The 18,643-nt window shown below is 38.7% G+C and overlaps 1 protein-coding gene across 1 annotated transcript; it reads right to left on the reverse strand.

Annotated features, from left to right (window-relative positions):
• Positions 1-1,891: 1,891 nt before the first annotated feature.
• slc35b3 (solute carrier family 35 member B3) lies at positions 1,892-14,111 on the reverse strand. Its single transcript, XM_023395463.2, has 10 exons — positions 13,877-14,111; positions 12,733-12,969; positions 11,215-11,336; positions 10,803-10,957; positions 7,534-7,641; positions 6,843-6,940; positions 6,514-6,606; positions 6,079-6,190; positions 4,407-4,476; positions 1,892-2,879 (listed from the first exon to the last, which is right to left on the reverse strand). Exons 2-10 carry the CDS (start codon positions 12,946-12,948, stop codon positions 2,729-2,731), a joined length of 1,125 nt encoding a protein of 374 aa, XP_023251231.1. The 5' UTR covers positions 12,949-12,969; positions 13,877-14,111; the 3' UTR covers positions 1,892-2,728.
• Positions 14,112-18,643: the final 4,532 nt, after the last annotated feature.

The following is an 18,643-nucleotide window of genomic DNA, read 5'->3' on the forward strand; positions in this document are numbered from 1 at the left end:
AACATAGAAAGCAAAATAACTTAAACGCACCTAATGTGGAATGTGGAATACAATACTGACATAACATTAGATAACACATTAGGTCACCCCTCAAATACTGCCATAAACATAACTAATATGTCCATCAGCTGGTGCAATAAGATTAGCACATTTATATTACAGAATGTGGTGCAACTCAGTGTTAGAAAATAGCTGGTGATATTTTCTTTAGTATAACTAAATTGGAAATACTCAGCCTGAAAGAAATTAGCCAAATGGTGGAATAAAATAACCTGTGAGACTTAACAATTGGTATTTATTATGGTTCCACAAGTCGGGAACGAGACCTCAAGTCAGGCTAGCAAAATATATATAACTTTCCGTCCCACAATGAAGCTCAGAAAACACACGATTCTATCAAAAATGGTGTGCTGTTTAAATGCCTTACCTGTTGTAAAATCATATTTCATCTTTGACTGCTCCAGTATTTGGTACACAGGCCTCACGATAACTAGCGAGAGAAAAAAAAGTGGCAAACTTCATTAATTAGCGCGCCAACACACCTACAACCGCTCACACATACACGTGATTCCGATTTAATTTTCTTTCAATTATGTTACTCCTACACCAGACTAATAGTGTTATCAACTAAATGTCACCAGATAACAAAATTTATCCAAGTTTCATTCGGAAATAGTTTATTTTAATAATATTGTGCACAGTAGATTACCTGCCAAGGAAGGTGCGTCTCTCTACTTCTCTCTCACTGTGCTCTTAAAGTTACACACACAGGTAACATTACATGAAAAAATTGTGCTAGGGATAAGGTAGACCCACCTACTAGGGAACAGTGGCTGAGTATTGTGGAGGAGATATATGATAAGGAGAGGTTCACACATACCTTGTGAATGGGGGAGGAACAGTTTGAAGGGAAATGGGAGAAATTGAATTATTACAGAAGGGGTGAGGGTGATACCACTAGTAATTATAGTAATGACCACTGAACAGGACAGAATTGTTGCATTGTGACTGAATGGAAGGACCTATAAGCTACTAATGGAAGTGTTTTTCTATTGTTGTTTGTTTTTTTTGTGTATTATTGTATTTAAATGAAAAAATCCAAATAAAAATTAAAGTTTAAAAAAAATAAAAAATAGTGCTAAATTGACTCACAGTTGCAAAATAATGAGTAGTTACCTTGCTGAAGTCAAAGGCTGAAAGAGTGTGGAAATCCTGTCCATAAGGTCTTGCAATAAAATTGTGCGGAGAAAGGCAGGTGTCCAGCATAACTGTTATACTCCCATCATTTGTGTAACAGTTAGATTGTAGAGATGTTCGGTCGTCCTCTGTCTGCCTGATAACAAACATCTGAATTGAAAATGACGCCAAATGTCACCAAAGACAAATTTCCACTCAAAAGTCACGCTCAAAATGAATGTATTGTGATTAGGGCTGCAACAACGAATCGATAAAAATTGATTAAGTGTTGGCAACGAATTTCATTATCGATTCGTTGTGTTGCACGATTATTGCTGTCTCGCGGAGCTGTTTACATCACATGTAAACTGAAAACTACAGAAACTTGTTATAGTGCAGGTCTCTTGGGAAATGACTACAAATGCGTTGGACTGCATTTCCCCCATTTAAACCAAGTGTACAGTAATATTTAAAATAACATACATACACAGGTTAGATCCAAATAGCCTAGGCACAGTGAAGACTGCTGTTTATTTTCTGTCTAGCAGTGCTATCTTTTTTTCTGGACTCCTAATCAAACATGCCTGGGGCCATTGAATGGATAAACACACAGTTTGGCAACATTTCAACTCTTCTCCCAAGCGGTGCAAGGGGAAAGAATAAGGGCTGGCTGACGAGACACACACACGCACACACAACACACAGGATACTGGGATGAACTTTAAGAGAAACGTTTGTTTATTGTAAAAAGAGTGGTATTTTCATCCACACACATGGTTAGCAAATAACAGTAGTTGACGTTGATGTACAGTTGAGCAAATGTCATCATATTCTCCAGAATGTCACCATCACACGTTTTCCATGATTGAGGGCACAGTCAGCTATAAATTACCAATAAACTATGAAAAAAAGCAACTTTTATGAAGACAATTATGTAAATCTAATTTTTGTTTGGTCTTTCTGGCACATGCAGAGACAAATATGCCATTTTTTCAGTATATATTTTCTTTTAGGATGGGGATCAAACATTCATTTCAGACATGACAAATTAACATGTCTCTCTGGCCTCTTTCCTTCCAAAATTTCAGTTTTTTTCCAACCACTGAAGTGTTTAAGTACATGAGCCATTTCCAGTGCAAAACTGTGCGATTTGGTTAGCTAAGGCGCTGGCTTCCCTTTTCAGAGTCTTAAAAGTTCTTGGTGTTATCCTCCATGTTGAAAATGTTTCTGTGGGGCTCCGAAGCATTGCTTTACCATTGCCCACTAGTCATTGATCCCCTATTAAAAATAGGTACAGTTCATTCGGTTTGCTACAGAGCAATTCCAGTCAGTTCTACACCAATGATGTACTGGTAGACAGGATATAGAGACTCCATCACCCATCGTAGTTCAATGGTTGTTTATCTGTCTGTGAGGCTGACTGCATACCTTGTATACACATCCTTGGCTCAATGTTGGTGGTGATAAGGCCCATAGCTCAGGCATATGCTTGAGCATATCCCCTGAGATATTGGGGTCATCGCTACATCTGACCAGACGTACAGTCTGCCTCCTATACATTTTGCGAGAGAAATCGGACTTTCTTTCCTGTCAGCAGCAGGCTCCTGAGGTCTTTGATGGAAGGAAGCTTGATTTTCTCTTTGTTTTTACTGTAAACATTCAAGAAGATGCCGAATAGCACCAGAAGGCCGCCCCAGATGTACCTGAGGAGGGAGGGATGTATAGGTTAGTTAAAGAAATGAAGAAAATGAAGTTGACCCCAAAATGCGAACGTGGGGAAACGCAAATTAAGGTTAGTGTAATAACTGGTATTACAGTATGAAGAAGAGCAGGGCTCAGTAAGATGCTCATGGATCAGATTTCCTACTTTAAAAGGGACCATATGGAGTTTTTGACCAATACTGCTAGCGAGCAGTGTTTTTAAGAGAGTCTTTGACTTTGTCATGCATCAACACATCAGTGTGTCCATTTGTTTTGATACAAGCATGCACAGCATCAGGTGAGGGACAGCAGAGCCTGGTGTGCCATTAGACAGCTGCAATAATTGCAAAAATTTACTCAATATAATTAACTCCATAAAAAAAACATGCTAGCATGCAGGGCTAACGTTACAACAATGTGAAAGATGGGCCATCTCAAGTGGTCAAAATTGTATGAGTATGTAGGTAAACTAATTATCTGCAAGTTGAACCTAATTGCACATCAAATCAGAACAAAAATTTAAAGCAGCACAGCAACTGAAAAACTGTGCACTGTTTGATGCCATGCTGCTGTGCCAAAGCTCAGCTACTGTGCATAGCTACTGTGCATAGGTCCAGGCGTCAGTTCATCTTTGGTTCAACAAGTGCAGTTTAACATTCACTCATGTTTTTTTTTGCTGTGAGTGGATTAACTTCTGGCAACAATTTAATTGAGTGATAGAACATTATTTACTTCTTGTACGTTGCTTGATTTGACTGTTAATATTAACGTCTGGGCAAGGTGTTCTACTTGGGTGAATATTGTGTGATGCCCTTGACTTGTAAAATATGGGACAAAGAGATGCATGTGTTTGTCACCAGAACACTAAAATAAGAAACAACTAGCAGTTATATGTGTGTGTTGTGACTGTTATTAATGCTTAAAAGAATAAAAATCTAAACAGGGAATCGATAAGAAGTGGAGTTGTTAAGTAGAATCAGAATCTATAAAACTCAAATGATACCAAGACGACCAGCCACCATATCTCAACCCAGTTGACCCAAGAGACAGCCAAAAGGCAAAGCTTTCAATTTACCAGTCGATCAATAAAGTTTTCCTATAAAAAGGTAACAATTTGACAATGCATATACTGTATTTTCTTGGTAGTGCAAACTGTAGACATGAAGGGCCGTGAGTCCAGTGGAGGGCAAACACGAGCTGGAGAGAGAAGTGGGGTGGCCATGAAGATACAAAAAAGTTTTTTGTCGAAAGTCACGATGCATGTCGAAAGTCACGATGGAGAAACAGCAAGAGAGGTACAGCTAAAAACAAGACCTCTTTGACAGCACAGAGGAGTTAAGAGGGTGAGCAAGAGAGTGAAGGACAAGGAGAAAGAGCAGCAAAGTCTGAAAATGGACTGAGGACATGAAAACCAGGCACAGGGAAGCCAAATCAAGTTTTATTTGTCAAAGGAGAGGTCAGTGGTCACACTATAGACTCACTTTAAACAAAAAGAAAACTGATCAAAGTCAAAAGGTGCAAGTACTTACTGAAAAGTGAAAGGTTTTGTGAAGAACATGAAGGAAAGTACAATAGTCATGGCCTTTCTCCCGGTGGTCACTGCAAAGGAGTAAAACATTCATGGTACCATCAGTGCTAGCTGTATGAGTTTATTTACTTAATTACAAATATGAAACAAAAGCTTAACAGATGTAACTTTCTAACCTGGGTCATACAGTAAGCAATAACTAATTAAATTAAACTTAAATGTTCAAATTTAAGAACCAACTGCAAAAATGTCAGTACCCCCTAGGTCTACTTTTATTTGTGATGATAGCTTCAGTCTTTCTTGGCATAGATGACACCAGTCTTGCAGCTTTGGAGAGATGTTCTGTCATTCTTCACAAATTATTCGTTTCAGCTGTACTTTGCTGGAGGGGTTTTGTTGCTCTACGTTCCGCTTTAAAATACTTGAAAGGTTTTCTATTGGATTCAAATTAGGGGACATACTTGGCCAGGTCATAGTTTTCACCTTTTTCTTCTTTAATAACTTTAATAATTTTTGCAATGTTTGGTATTGTTGTGGTGTAGGAAAGTTCCTCTCCTGCCATGCTTCTCAAGACTGGGAGTCTTTCATTCAGTATTTGGGTAAACAAACATGCACTGATAGTGTCATCTCTAAATGTCATCTGTCCTACACCTTTTGCACTCAGGCAACCCCACAGCAGCACTCTTTACGGTCTGCACTTTGCAGTCACTGTGGTGGTCCTGGCAAGGTCCAAATCAAACATGTTTGGTTGTACTTTGGGGCCTCTATTTTCAACTTGTTTGTTTTCAGTTATATATGAGATCAAATATCCTGCACTTCAATTCAGTTATTGTAAGGTATGTATGGTACAGTTCTGAATCTTTACATTTTAGTGATATTACACAGAGGCCCTGTTCAAACCTGTTATTAACATCCGTCTTGGGTGATCCGATTACAAGTGGACAGCTCTAAGTACAGGTCTGAACACACCCAAGACGCATTGAGGACGCATTTGAGATCTGATGACTCAGACCACATTCGGAGGTGGTCTGGCCCACATGTGTCCACATTCTTTTAGTAGTGTGAACGCAAATGCATCCTGGCCACATTGAAGAACTGCCTGCTTAACTCCTTTGCCACAGTCTGATTAGTCCTGCCACAGAAAATATTTGACTATTTCAAGCCCCGCTCGCTCTCTCTCTCACTCTTTCTCACTCACACACATACAAGCACATTGGCAACGGACCCATATGTGGATTGGCTAAAAACAACACTGCATACTTGTTTATTTGCATATAAAGCGGGGAATCCAATCACAAGTGCACGTGGAGACAGCTTTGAAAGCCAGGTGTGAACTGACAAACTTATAGCTGACCACTTGTGATCGGAAGACGCATGTTAATACCAGGTCTGAACAGGGCCATAGGTGTGCTACTGTATTCAAACAGATGCTTTGCATCTTTGGGTGGGGAATAAAAATATTTTTATTCAATATAATAATGTTGTGGGATTTTTTTTTTTTTTTTTTTTTTTTTTTAATATTGTGAGTTCTTACACAGTTTTCTGTCTGCACCAGTACAAACTTTTTAAAACTATGCCACTCTTTTGGTATGATTTTTTCTTTTTTTACCATGGAAAGACAGAGGGGAAGAAAAGAGAATAACAAAGAAAGTTTGACAAACTGTTCTTCTAACCTGTCACTGCAACCAGGGCACCAAACAGCTTAATCAAGGCCAGCACGAAAGAGATGCCAAAATAACCAGTAAGAGAAAAGAAGAATGCGTAGCCATATGTCTTCACAGGATGCTGGTAGGGAGGACAGAATAAAATGTTATTAACAAACTTAATATAGAAAAATAACTGAACATTGCATCCTCCTGATGCAGAGGAATATATAACTATAAAAACTATACAAAAAAAACTATAAAAACTACCTACACAGGAGCAGTAACGCATACGATTATAATAATAATGTATAAAATGACAAATAATTCAGCATATCTGAAAAAGAGACATGAGATCCAGTATGCCAAGGGTTTTGCAACTGAAAAATGCATTGAATACATAAATGACCCCTGACTCTGTATGCGGCTACATGAAGTAGGGCTATTGTGTTAAGCTATATTCACCTCTGAGCAGAAAGCCACTGCTGTCCCTAGCCCACCCACACATAGCAGGCCAGTTAGTATGTAGACAAAACCAATAGAGTACGAATACAGCACCTGTCAATGTAACAAAATATATTCAGTCAGTGACATCAAACATTATAACAAATAGCACAATTCTCACAACCACAACATGGGACACGGTCTGGTTTTAATGACAGTCAAGCACTGCTCTATATTCTGCATTTATCTCTGATATTTGTATGCACACATCTACTCAATTGACTTCTATATTTAAGTGTGTACTTATATATACATTATACAAAGCACATTATATACATTACATATGGTACCATTTCAGAGTTCGAGCCATTATGGAGTTTCATGGCTTTCTCCTGCACATTTCCAATGGCGGCGTCTGCACACAGTGCCAAGGAGATGAGGAGCACACCTGTATGCCACACAAACATATAGATACACACATTTTTAGGACATGGAAATTAAAACTTGATAAACTAAATACATGGTATGAGTGGTTGGAATGGGCTAGGACGGAAGACCTGTCAGTGTAACACAGTAGTATCACTGAATGTATTGTAAGACCACTGGGCTACCACGATGCCCTGAGATGAGTTTTGTGATAAAACTAACCTACATTAACCCCTTTATTATTCATTATTATTTATAGGCAGTGTAAAATTATATTGTGATCGATAACAAAGTGCCAATCAAAAATCTTAGATTCTAATACAAATGTATGATGAGGCAGAGATTAAACCTAAATACTAGTATTAGACTTTCAATGAGTCCTCTTAACTAAATGAATTTTTTTTAATGTATTAACAGCTAAGAAGAAATTAATTACTTGACACTTTCAATTTTATTCTGATGAAACAACACATCTGATTGTGGCTGTAGCTGTAGTTTTTTTTTTCTTTTTGTAAAGATAGAGCTGTACAGTCTCTACACAGCCACATTTTTGCTGTCTAACCTTAAGAATACAGCATGATGTGGATACTTGCTGTTGGATCGAAGAGATATTACCTGTGACGTTGAAGTTGGGGGCCACTTTGCTGTCAGCTAACGTAAACCAGATGAGTCCCAGACTCATACAGAGAGCAGCGGATACATCAGCCACATTATAGCGTTTACCTGGAACACAAACACTGATTATGAAACTGAAATCCTAAATTTCTAAAATCTCCTAAATCCAATTTTAACTTTGCATAGGAAACCAATGAAAAGAAATCATGCCAGTGAGAAATTTAAATTGAAATGCATGGTACTGGTACAACTTTCAAAACCTTTTACAACATCACAAATGCAGAGAAACCAAACTCAGACATTGCACTGCGAGACAACCTTCCCTCAAGCACAGCTTGCAAAGAAATTTTCAAAAGATGCCCCACCTCTTTTTTTTTTTTTTTTTTTTAAATAAAAGTAGTTAACAATAGATTCAGGTAAAAATATAACTAATAAAAGTTTTTACGATACGTACTCCTCACAATTCAAGGTTTCTGATGTTATGCATGTAACAATGCACAAAAAAGCTGTGTGAAAAAGTAAAAGTAAGGAAAAAAACAACAGGATGAAGGAGTCAACCAAAAAATAAGCTGATGGACGGATGCCTTGAGGATGACAAGGGGACGCAGCATCAGGTTGGCTGTGGTCGGCTTTGATTCCCTGACTTGCCTTTGAAGGGCCTCACATCAGATGCAACCCCACACCCGTACCTCCAACCATCCCCCCCTCTCTCCCACTTTCTTTCCACTTTGCATTCTAAGTTAACAAATTCTGTTTTCCACTGGAGCCCTTGAGGGACCATGGTCCTCACATCTATCCATCCAGGGAGAAAAGGAAGAAGGCAAAAAATGCCCAAAACATGTCTGACATTGAGGACACAGAACCTTGAGAAGCCCAGTGTAAGGATGAAAGGACAGACAGAACCAAGACCAGGGAGAAACAGTGAGTACCGCTGATTGGCCTCTGACAGCCGAAAAACAACAGACGTGGAGAAAAAGGAAGTACCGAAAGTTGAAAGGTGGTCATTGCTTCAAAGGAACCATGGACAATGGCTAAAATGAGGTGTAACATGAGCCTTCCAAAGTCCACATCTCGAGTTATTAAGATCAACCCATTTTAAGGAAAACATGTAAATTGAAAATTCAGTGCTTTAAGTGATGATGCACCCTTCATTTTAAATACTTTTTAAAAGTATGTACCAAATAAAAATGCATTACTTTAACGAATTTTGATTCAGGGATTCAGAGAAAAAAATCCTTAATAAACAAATGTAAGCTTAATTCACATGTATAACTGTAGATTGTCTCAATAATGAAAAAATGTATTCTAATGTTTGTCATCTGATCACAATAAAAAAAATCTAGGTCTGTGGGGTATTGAATGGAGTAGATAGGATGGACTTCAAAATCCTCACTTCACTTAAACCTTTAAACTAATGCACAAAGCCAGCACAGAGTTAACACAATTGACAAGCCTTGTTTTACCAAATATACAGTATATAAAAGACGATTTCAAAGCACAGAGCTGAGATGTCAAGCACAGATAAAATGATTTCATAACAAGCAATAAAGAGGATTACAAAGAGAGCTGCAATATTAATGGCCACAAAGCTGAACATTAATCAATCATGTACATACGTATATAGCTGTATCTGTTAAGGTCTGTGAAGAAATATACAGGTGAAACTCAAAAAATTAGAATATCGTGCAAAGGTTTGTTTATTCCAGCAATTAGATTTACAAGGTGAAACTAATGTATGACATAGGTTCATAACATGCAACTCAAGATATTTCAAGCCTTCATTTGATATAATTTTGATGATTATGGCTTACAACTTATGAAAACCTCAAATTGAAAATCTCAAAAAATTAGAATATCACATAAGATTAATAGAAAGGGGATTTTAAACAGAGAAATATTGGCCCTCTGAAAGGTTTAAATCTTGCATGTGTACTTAGTACTTGGTTTGGGCCCCTTTTGCATGAATTACTGCCTCAATGCAGCGTGGCATGGATGCTATCAGCCTGTGGCACTGCTCAGGTGTTATGGAAGACCAGGATGCTTTGTTGTTCGGTCTCATGTCTCTCATCTTTCTCTTGGCAATGCCCCATAAATTCTCTATGGGGTTCAGGTCTGGCGAGTTTGCTGGCCAATCAAGCACCGTTATCTGATGGTTATTTAACCAGGTTTTGGTACTTTTGGCAGTGTGGGCAGGTGCCATATCCTGTTGGAAAATTAAGTCAGCATCTCCATAAAGCTTGTCTGCTGAAGGAACCATGAAGTGTTCTAAAATCTCCTGATAGACAGCTGCGTTGACTCTGGACTCAATAAAGCAGAGTGGACCAACACCAGCAGATGACATGGCTCCCCAAACCAACAAAGACTGAGGAAACTTCACACTGGACTTCATGCATCTTGGATTGTGTGCATCTCCATTCTTCCTCCAGACTCTGGGACCTTGGTTTCCAAATGAGATGCAAAATTTGCTCTCATCAGAAAAGAGGACTTTGGACCACTGAGCAACAGACCAGTTCTTTTTGTCTTTAGCCCAGGTAAGACGCTTCTGACGTTGTTTGTTGTTCAGGAGCGGCTTGATAAGAGGAATTCGACATTTGAAGCCCATTTGCAGGATCCGTCTGTGTGTGGTGGCTCTTGATGCACTAACTCCAGCCTCGGTCCACTCCTTGTGAAGTTCCCCCACACTTTTGAATGGCCTTTTCCTGACAATCCTCTCCAGACTCCAGTCATCCCTGCGGCTTGTGCACCTTTTTCTTCCACACTTTTCCCTTCCAGCTACCTTTCTATTAATGTGCTTTGATACAGCACTTTGAGAACATCCAACTTCTTTTGCAATTACCTTTTGAGGCTTTCCCTCCTTGTGGAGGGTGTCAATGATGGGTTTCTGCACAACTGTCAGGTTAGCAGTCTTCCCCATGATTGTGAATTCTACTGAACCAGACTGAGAGATCATTTAAAGACTCAGGAACCCTTCACAGGTGTTTTGGATTAATTAGCTGATGAGCGTGTGACACTTTGAGCCTATAGTATTGAACCTTTTCCAAATATTCTAATTTTCTGAGATTTGGAATTTGGGGTTTTCAAAAACTGTAAGCCATGATCATCAAGATTATAACAAATAAAGCCTTGACATATCTCGCTTTGCATGTACTGAGTTTATATCACGTGTTAGTTTCACATTTGAAGTTGAATTGCTGACTTGAATGAACTTTTGCACGATATTCTAATTTTTTGAGTTTCACCTGTATATATATATAGTACAATGAGCTGACCTTGTATAAACACTCCTCCAATCATGACAGGAATGAGTTTACAGCACTTGAAGATGACCTGTGTAGGGTAGTTCAAGTAGCCCAGCGAGGTATTGGACAGGCCCATGGTTCCCACTGTTAGAAATGCTATGATCATATAGGTCTTCCCTGGTATCCTAAAAGACAAGAAAATATAAAGTAGCTGAAACTGATGTCCCTGCTTAACTGCTGTGTTGGTTCAGCAAAAATTGGTCATCACTGATTTAGTCAAAAACATAAACCAATAAATATGCAGTATACTACATCCTAAAGGAATACAATCTTTAAATGCAAATTATGGTATCACAAAAAAAGAAAGAAAAAAGAAAATTACCAATAAGTGACCAAGTGATGAAGTTGAATTTTTGATTAAATGGTTATTTTGTAGCTGTACCTTCTGCGTTTGTCCTGTGTGAGCTGAAGCTCTACTAGTCCAAACATGGAGTAGAAGCCAAACTGGACCAGAGTGAGGTACCAACCAAAAGGCTTGAATCCTTCCACAGAAAATATCAGCTCCTGGGTGGGGATGGGGGTGGGGGGATGGGGGACATCCTTCTGAGTCCCATTTTGTGAAATGCAAACTTTATGTGTTATGGGTTACATGCCATGCTGTACCAGCATTTTCTGTCCAATTACATAGACAGAAACACAGCTACACTTACAAAAAACCACATGTATACTCACTCACACTCACACTCTATTGGTCAATTGGCCGTTTATAAGGTGTAAAGTATTCAGACACTTTCACTATATTCACATTTTGTTATGTTGCTGCCTTAAATTGATTTTTTTCCCTGATCAAGCTACACTCAATACCCCATAATGACAAAGTGAAAACAGAATTTTGAATATTTTTGCCGATTTATCAATAATATGAATCATCTGCTATAGCCTTTGCAGTCACCAGATCTCAACTCAATTGAACACCTATGTGTGATTTTCGACCCACGTGTTAGTTACAGTGCTCTGCACTACCGTCATCAAAACACCAAATGTGGGAATATCTTTTGGAAGAACAGTTTTCATCCCTCCAGCAGAGTTCCAAAGACTTGTAGAGTCAAGTCAAGGTGCATTGAAGCTGTTGTGGCAGCTTGTGGTGACCCAACACCCGACTAGGACACATTAGGTTTTTTTTTCCCTTTATTTTGTTACCCATTTGTATGTTAACATGATATAGTTTTTCCTTTTTGATACATTTTCTAAAATTCTTTTTTTGCTTTGTAATTATGGGGTATTGAATGTATATTGTACATAATAAAATGTGACAAAAGTGAAGGGGTCTGAATACTTTCTGAATGCATTGTACACCTAGCTAAGACTATACACAGAAACTAAGAAAATGGTCCTATCTTGCAATGTTACGGAAAGTGATCAAAGAATTTGCCCTTCCTCTTCAACCTGCATGAATATTAATGTGTTCCTCCCTTGCATATGCCCTACATAAACAAACAAACAAACACAGGTGAAAACATATCCTCCTTGGTGGAGGTAATAAAAACAGATTATAACAACCTTCATGAAGGTAAGCTTCGTGAATGTTGTATTAGATTTCCTTAGTTTTAGCTAGGTGTACCTAATAAACTGCCAATTAAGTGTACTCACACACATATATATAAAAAAAAACAATCAAACAACAGTAAGTAAAGCTCAGTTTTACTTTGGATAAGTGTATATCTTCATCTGTATCTGGATATATGAAAGCCTGCTTGTATATATGTAAGTGTTTTGTGTTCATACCATATAATTGTGTATTAACTGTATTTTAACTGTGCAAACAAATAAATTGCTGTTTTTTGTATCTGTCCATGCAAACAGACACAGCCTTGTGTCTGTGTGTGTGTGTGTGTGTGTGTGTGTGTGTGTGTGTGTGTGTGTGTACATCCCTCACATTTAGTCTTTATCCCTTTTTTACCTGCAGGTATCCATAGACAAGGTAAAAGAGGAAGACTCCAGCCACACAGATGAAAAACTGTGAAGGGGCGCTGAAGCTGCTCAGGTTGATTCCCAGAACTCTAAGCTCCTCCACAGACTTTATGTGGGGCGACATCACTTCCGTGGTCGATGGGATGGATATTGAAATGTGCTTCCGTGAACTGTTGTAGCTCACCAGGCCATATTTGGCACTCATTGTGTTTACGGTTGCTGTGAGCTTTGGGAACATGAAGAGGTAATTAGACAACAATCATCTTGGATGTCATTTTCTCCTGCTTAAGCTTCAAGCTAGGGTTGCAACGGTACGAGATTTTAATGGTATGGTAACCATCCCAGAAAATGTATGAAAATTGACAATTTCATGCAATAAATGAACAATAGTGCCAGTCAGTTTTTTTCACTGCAGTCTCTTGTGACACGGAAAACTTTTTCTCCTAAGTTTTCTGTGTCACAGAGACTGCACAGAACTATATTTATGCTAAATATAAAACTGTATAAAACTGCATCATAACACAGCTGATATATAGCAGTCTTCATTTATTCCACAACACCCTCACTTCAGAAATATAGTAGCATTCATATTGTTATGTGTTATTCCTGACTATAGTTAGAAAAACAATGTTGTTTTTCATTCTGAAGAATGAGTGGTTATGTTCTTTGTCTTCTTACTAATCACAGTCACATTACTTAATCGTAGTCAATATGTACTGTATGTTGGAGGGGGATGTTACATACATGTATCATTAGGGAAACATATATATGCTCTATAGCGTAAGTTTTCAACCGAAAAAACAAATTATAATAGTCCAAGCCCCCCGCTGCATTTCATTCAACTACCCATCCACCATAAGTAGTACCTGATATGCATATTTAGCCCATGTACCATGCATTTATTAAAAGGTATGACGTTAGCTAGGCCATATCAAGCAGCCGGTTTCTATCGATTTAGAGGACGTAGAAGCTGTCATTGAATTAGCTATCATAAATTAAGCCTGTAAAAACTCTGAAGTGGCAATTCTAACAATCGATGTCTGCTTATGACGCAACTATTTGTAGACGCTGGCTTTAATTTCTCAACCAAACAATAAAGCTACAGTAGAAAGCTTGCTACCTTCAATACTTACAACAATACTTCCGGGTTTCTTTACGTTAGCTTATCCACTTCTTCAAGGGCGATGCCGGTGAAAATAATTTCCCTGCATTTGCCGGAGTCATCTTCCGTATATTACTAACCTTGTCACGTTTTCCTCTTTCCAGTGACGAACAGCAAAAGCTAATATGAAGGGTAATAGCCTGCTAGAAGCTGCCTGCACTTGCTACAGTGGGACAGCCAGCCAACAACTTCCGCTTCGCTCTGCTTCGACCTCTGAACTGTGATTCTATTGGTCTATATAGCCACATACTACAGTAGGTACATATTATCATCCATGAATGTGCGTCAGTTCTGTCTTAAATTTAGAATTATATCAGTCTTTGCTGGTTGAAGACAGGAACAGTAGAAGTGGATTGGTCAATACTTTTTAATTGTTGCAATTGGCTGCATATCTTACCTTGGTACCAGAGTCCATCTTGAGTTTACATGGTGAGTCTGCTATCCCATTACCACCACATCATTAGACAATACAAGTTTAACAAGTAAATCCAGTTCAGCAACACTGTTTCATCCTGTGATAAGCTTCTTCTGGTTATTATCCTCCAAATACTAAATCAGAGAAATTAATATGTAGATTCATATCTTATTTCAATGGTGCCGTATTTGAAGATGACTATTTAATGGACAGTCAAATTAATAATGTGAACTCACACTTCTCAGAGTATAACACAGGAACCTGAGCACGATATTCAGTGGTAGGTCTGCTGTACTTGAGTATGATTTTGATGTATGTATTTCCATGTCATGCTGCTTAACCCTCTACCTTACTACATTTAACTGGGAAATATTTGACTTTTTCTCCACTTTTTCCACTACAGCTAATTAGTTACCTTGCAGATTAAGATTTTACAAAAATGTGTGTTGCTATAGATTAAACATATATGAGGCCCAAACATATATGAACACAAACATATATGAAGTAGTTAAAATAGCTTTTTTGTTGTTAACACAAATGTACTTTTATTTAATTACTTGCTTATCAGTGTGCAATTCAGCTGTGATGAATGTGACAGTAGTAGTAGCAAATCCCTCTTACGAGTCTATTACCTGCATCTTTCTGCACTCCACCTGGCTGAAGTATTAGGCTTATTCCTAACTGAACTGACAGTATATATATCAAATTTGGAGTATTGAGGAAAAATATTTAAAAAAAGTAACTTCTTTGGTAATCTTCGAAATATTTACCACTAATTGACAATGACACACTACAGTAACAATGCAGAATCTTGTATTTTCCTGCATCAATATGCTGTCTCAAACTTACTACACATCTTGCACAAAGAACCCTCCACTTTGCTTTGAGAAAGGAAAATAATATGATAAGTAAAAAGCAGAAATTGAATTAAAAGGCCAGGTATTATGCTACATGGTTAATTGTCAATATGTAAGTTTAAAAAATAGGCTGTGCGTGTGAAAGCTTCTCAGATTAAAATCGATCTTCATTTGAAGCAGGTATGTTAAACAGGTGTGTTAACTAAGTGCTAGCTCAGGTGATATTAAATTCGGCTTGTACAGCTAGCTACTACAGCTTGTGTTAGCTGGTTGTTTTGCATTGTTTCTTATATGCTTGTCACATTTGTATGCTTTGTTCCTGTTCTTTTGCAGCGTCAGAACAGAGTCAGCCAAGTGATCCAGATTAGACAGGGCTAGGATTATGTAACAGAGAAAATGCAGCTACAGGTGTACCTACTGGCACTGCACAATGTTATGAGCGCAAATAATAGGATGCAGTTTCTAGGGGCAAGTTGTGTTGAAAATTACAGGACAAATGTTATGATTGCAACATGTAGAGATCTCGGACAAGATGTGCTGTAATGGGTGTAGGCATTGTTATTGTAAAATGTGATAAACTTAGTGGAGGTATGATCAATAATTATCAAACAAGCCAAGTATTTTTTATTACATCATGTGGTCAAGTTAAATTAAGCTATGTGATAGTACATTTAATAATAGCTGTTTTTATTTTATGTCATTAAAAGCAGAAATAGATGAGGCTGATCCTGTGGAAATGGCAAGGTGGAGTGCTTCTACCTCAGGGTGCAGAACAGAGACAGCAACAACTGAGGAGAGGGTTACAGTGACTCAAACAGATGAAGTGAATGCAGAGAATGCTGAAAGATTTCATTACTTTGCCTGCCCCCATTCCAAAGATCTTTTTCAACTACCACCCCCAACAAACCCCAAGAAAAGTCTTACCAAATGTTTTTCACAGAAGGGATGGAATCAACTGTAAGTGGCACTCATTCACTGTACTGCACTGTTTACTTAGCATTTGCAAAGCCCTCTGTTAGTGACAGTTCATTTATCAGAGAAGGAATGAAAGCCTGGAAGCATGTTCATCAGAGGATTGAGGAGCATGAAAAAGCAGAGTACACAAAGACTGTGCAGAGGCTTATTTCCTTAGGGCCAGCAAAGGAGATATCAGCAGCCTACTGAGTGGTTACCAGACGTCCTTATATCAAGATCAAGTTAAGAAAAAACAGCAGGTCATGGAGCGTGTTGTGGATATCATCAAAGTGATCAGGAAACATGGTCTTAGTTATAGGGCAAGCAAAGCTGAGGAAGCTGCTTATACCATTGAAGACAATACTGCTGACCATGGTATTGCTTCTGAGTAAATACGACTCTTGCTTGCAACAGCATCTAAATGAGTGCATCGAAAAGAGCAAAAGGCAGCATGAGACTAGGGGGAAGGGCAGAGGGTCCATTGTTACTCTTCTTTCAAAAGAAACCATCAACAAAGTTGTAGAAGTCATCAGCTAATTAATTAAACAAACCATTGCAAGTACTGTCAGAGAATGCAGGGATGTTTTCTGTCCAGCTAGATACCACCCAAGATATAACCTCCACAGACCAGTGCTCTGTCATCTTTGGATATGTAATAGGTGTTATTCATGAAATGTTGATTGCTATTGTGGAACGTGAGGCATCAATAGGACAGTATTTTCTGGAACTCCTGAAAGACATTCTACAAAAAGTCAACCTGGACATGTCTTCTTGTGTAAGCAGCACAACAGATGGTGCAGCTAACATGCAGGGACAGTATAAAGGGTTTTCTACTTTTCTATCACAACAGTCTCCCAACCAAATTCACATCTCGTGCTGTTCACATATTCTAAATCTGGTGTTGGCCGACACAACAGGCATAACAAGACAAAACCATGAAGCCATCTGTTAGGGTCAAGGCTAAAGGATACACCTCTTGAAGTATGAGACAATTCTCACAGCTCAAATTTTTTTTGAGCACACATCACCCCTGTCAGTATCTGCAGTCAAGTGGAATGGATGTCCTCACAGCACAACTTCTGGTTGTGGGAACAGAAGACAACTTCAGCAAGTATGAGAGGGACTTTAGTGGGGTCAAAAGAGCTGCAAACTGATTTCTGGAGTGGGCAAATGATAAGCTGCAGCTGCAGGACAAGGACTGTGAGATGGAGGTTCAGGTTGCGTTACCCAAAAAAAGGTTGAGGAAAGGATCAGAGTCCAAACTATAATGATGGACAATGTGACGGATAGCATTCACCAGCGGTTTGCTTCCAGTGGAAAACTTTCCTCTGATTTTGCCTGCCACGATATAATCTCTTGACTGATGCATATCATGTCAGTGGATTTGCCTACAAGTTTCTCCTTACCTTATCAGTCACCAAAGTGGCCTGTGGGAGGAGCTTCAAACAGACTTCAACCAAGAGCATTTAGAAGCATTTATGCTGATATGTTGTCAACAGAGAAAGACATTCTTATGTCCTTGGACTTTGATGGAGTGATAGACAGGTTGCAGAGCTCAGTGACCTACTGCGGAGAATTCTCACCTTTTAAGGTAGGGAGCCGCCACAAGAGGCACACAATTATTTAAGAGGGTTAGGACGTGGCTAGCACGTGGTTCTTTATAGTGCCCCTAAAAGCTATTTGCTAAGTTCCTACGTTATGTCGCCCAACAGGAATCTCAGGCTCACAGCCTGTAAGTATGAATTATTATTGTGCATCTGTGATGTTTAGCCGCTGGTGACCATAGCAATAGGCAAGGCATAAATGCTTTACTGTCAATGTTGACATGCTTTACCTCGTTACCTCACATGGCAGCAGGTATGCATTTTTACCTTAGCTTACTGCCTATAAATTGCAGGTCTATCTCAATGTTCCGTTCAGATTTTTGGCTCTGGGTACTCCAAAATAGTCAAGAATCACATTAAAAGCTACTACGACTGTTGAAGGATGTTGGTGTACTGTTACAAGCTTTAATGTTATGATCGAATTCCTCTGTAAGCTTCTGCTAACTGGCAAGCTCCCCAGTGTTTTTACACGTGTCGAGCCCTGTCTGCCTGCAAAAAAGTGTTGGTTCGTGGGACCGTGAATACTGTAATGGATCCTAAGTCAAAGTTCTCAGCTTGATTAGTTCAGTCTAATCAATGTAAACCCTCCACAGTCATAAACATCTGATAATTATCACTTTGAGTAGAATTTTGCTTTAGAAATCATGTCCTGTATTGTCACCTCAGTTTTCAGTTTTGTGCTGTCTCTGAAACCAAAACAACTTGGCATAATACAGGGACATACATGTCTGGTATGCTTATTACACAGGGTACAGTATTGTGTGGATTTCAGGCATTCAGGTAACTGTTTTCATCTGATGCAAAATTGAGTGATCGGCAACATCATTTGCATTTCTTTGCTAGAGTACATCACAGCAGGACCCTGGTACTCAACACCACTCCACTGCTGGCAGATGTCAACATGCTAA

The sequence above is a fragment of the Seriola lalandi genome, unplaced genomic scaffold (assembly GCF_002814215.2).
Source record: "Seriola lalandi dorsalis isolate HSWRI2012SDOR001 ecotype SW California unplaced genomic scaffold, Sedor1 jcf7180002054963, whole genome shotgun sequence".
NCBI classification, from domain to species: domain Eukaryota; kingdom Metazoa; phylum Chordata; class Actinopteri; order Carangiformes; family Carangidae; genus Seriola; species Seriola lalandi.

Coding starts and splice junctions, on each gene's coding strand:
- slc35b3 (XM_023395463.2), bottom strand. CDS start 12,948: ATGAGTGCCAAATATGGCCTGGTGAGCTACAACAGTTCACGGAAGCAC. Junction 11,337..12,732: donor TTGTCTATGGATACCTGCAG/GTAAAAAAGGGA, acceptor ATCCCCACCCAG/GAGCTGATATTTTCTGTGGA. Junction 6,191..6,513: donor CAGTGGCTTTCTGCTCAGAG/GTGAATATAGCT, acceptor CCTCCCTACCAG/CATCCTGTGAAGACATATGG.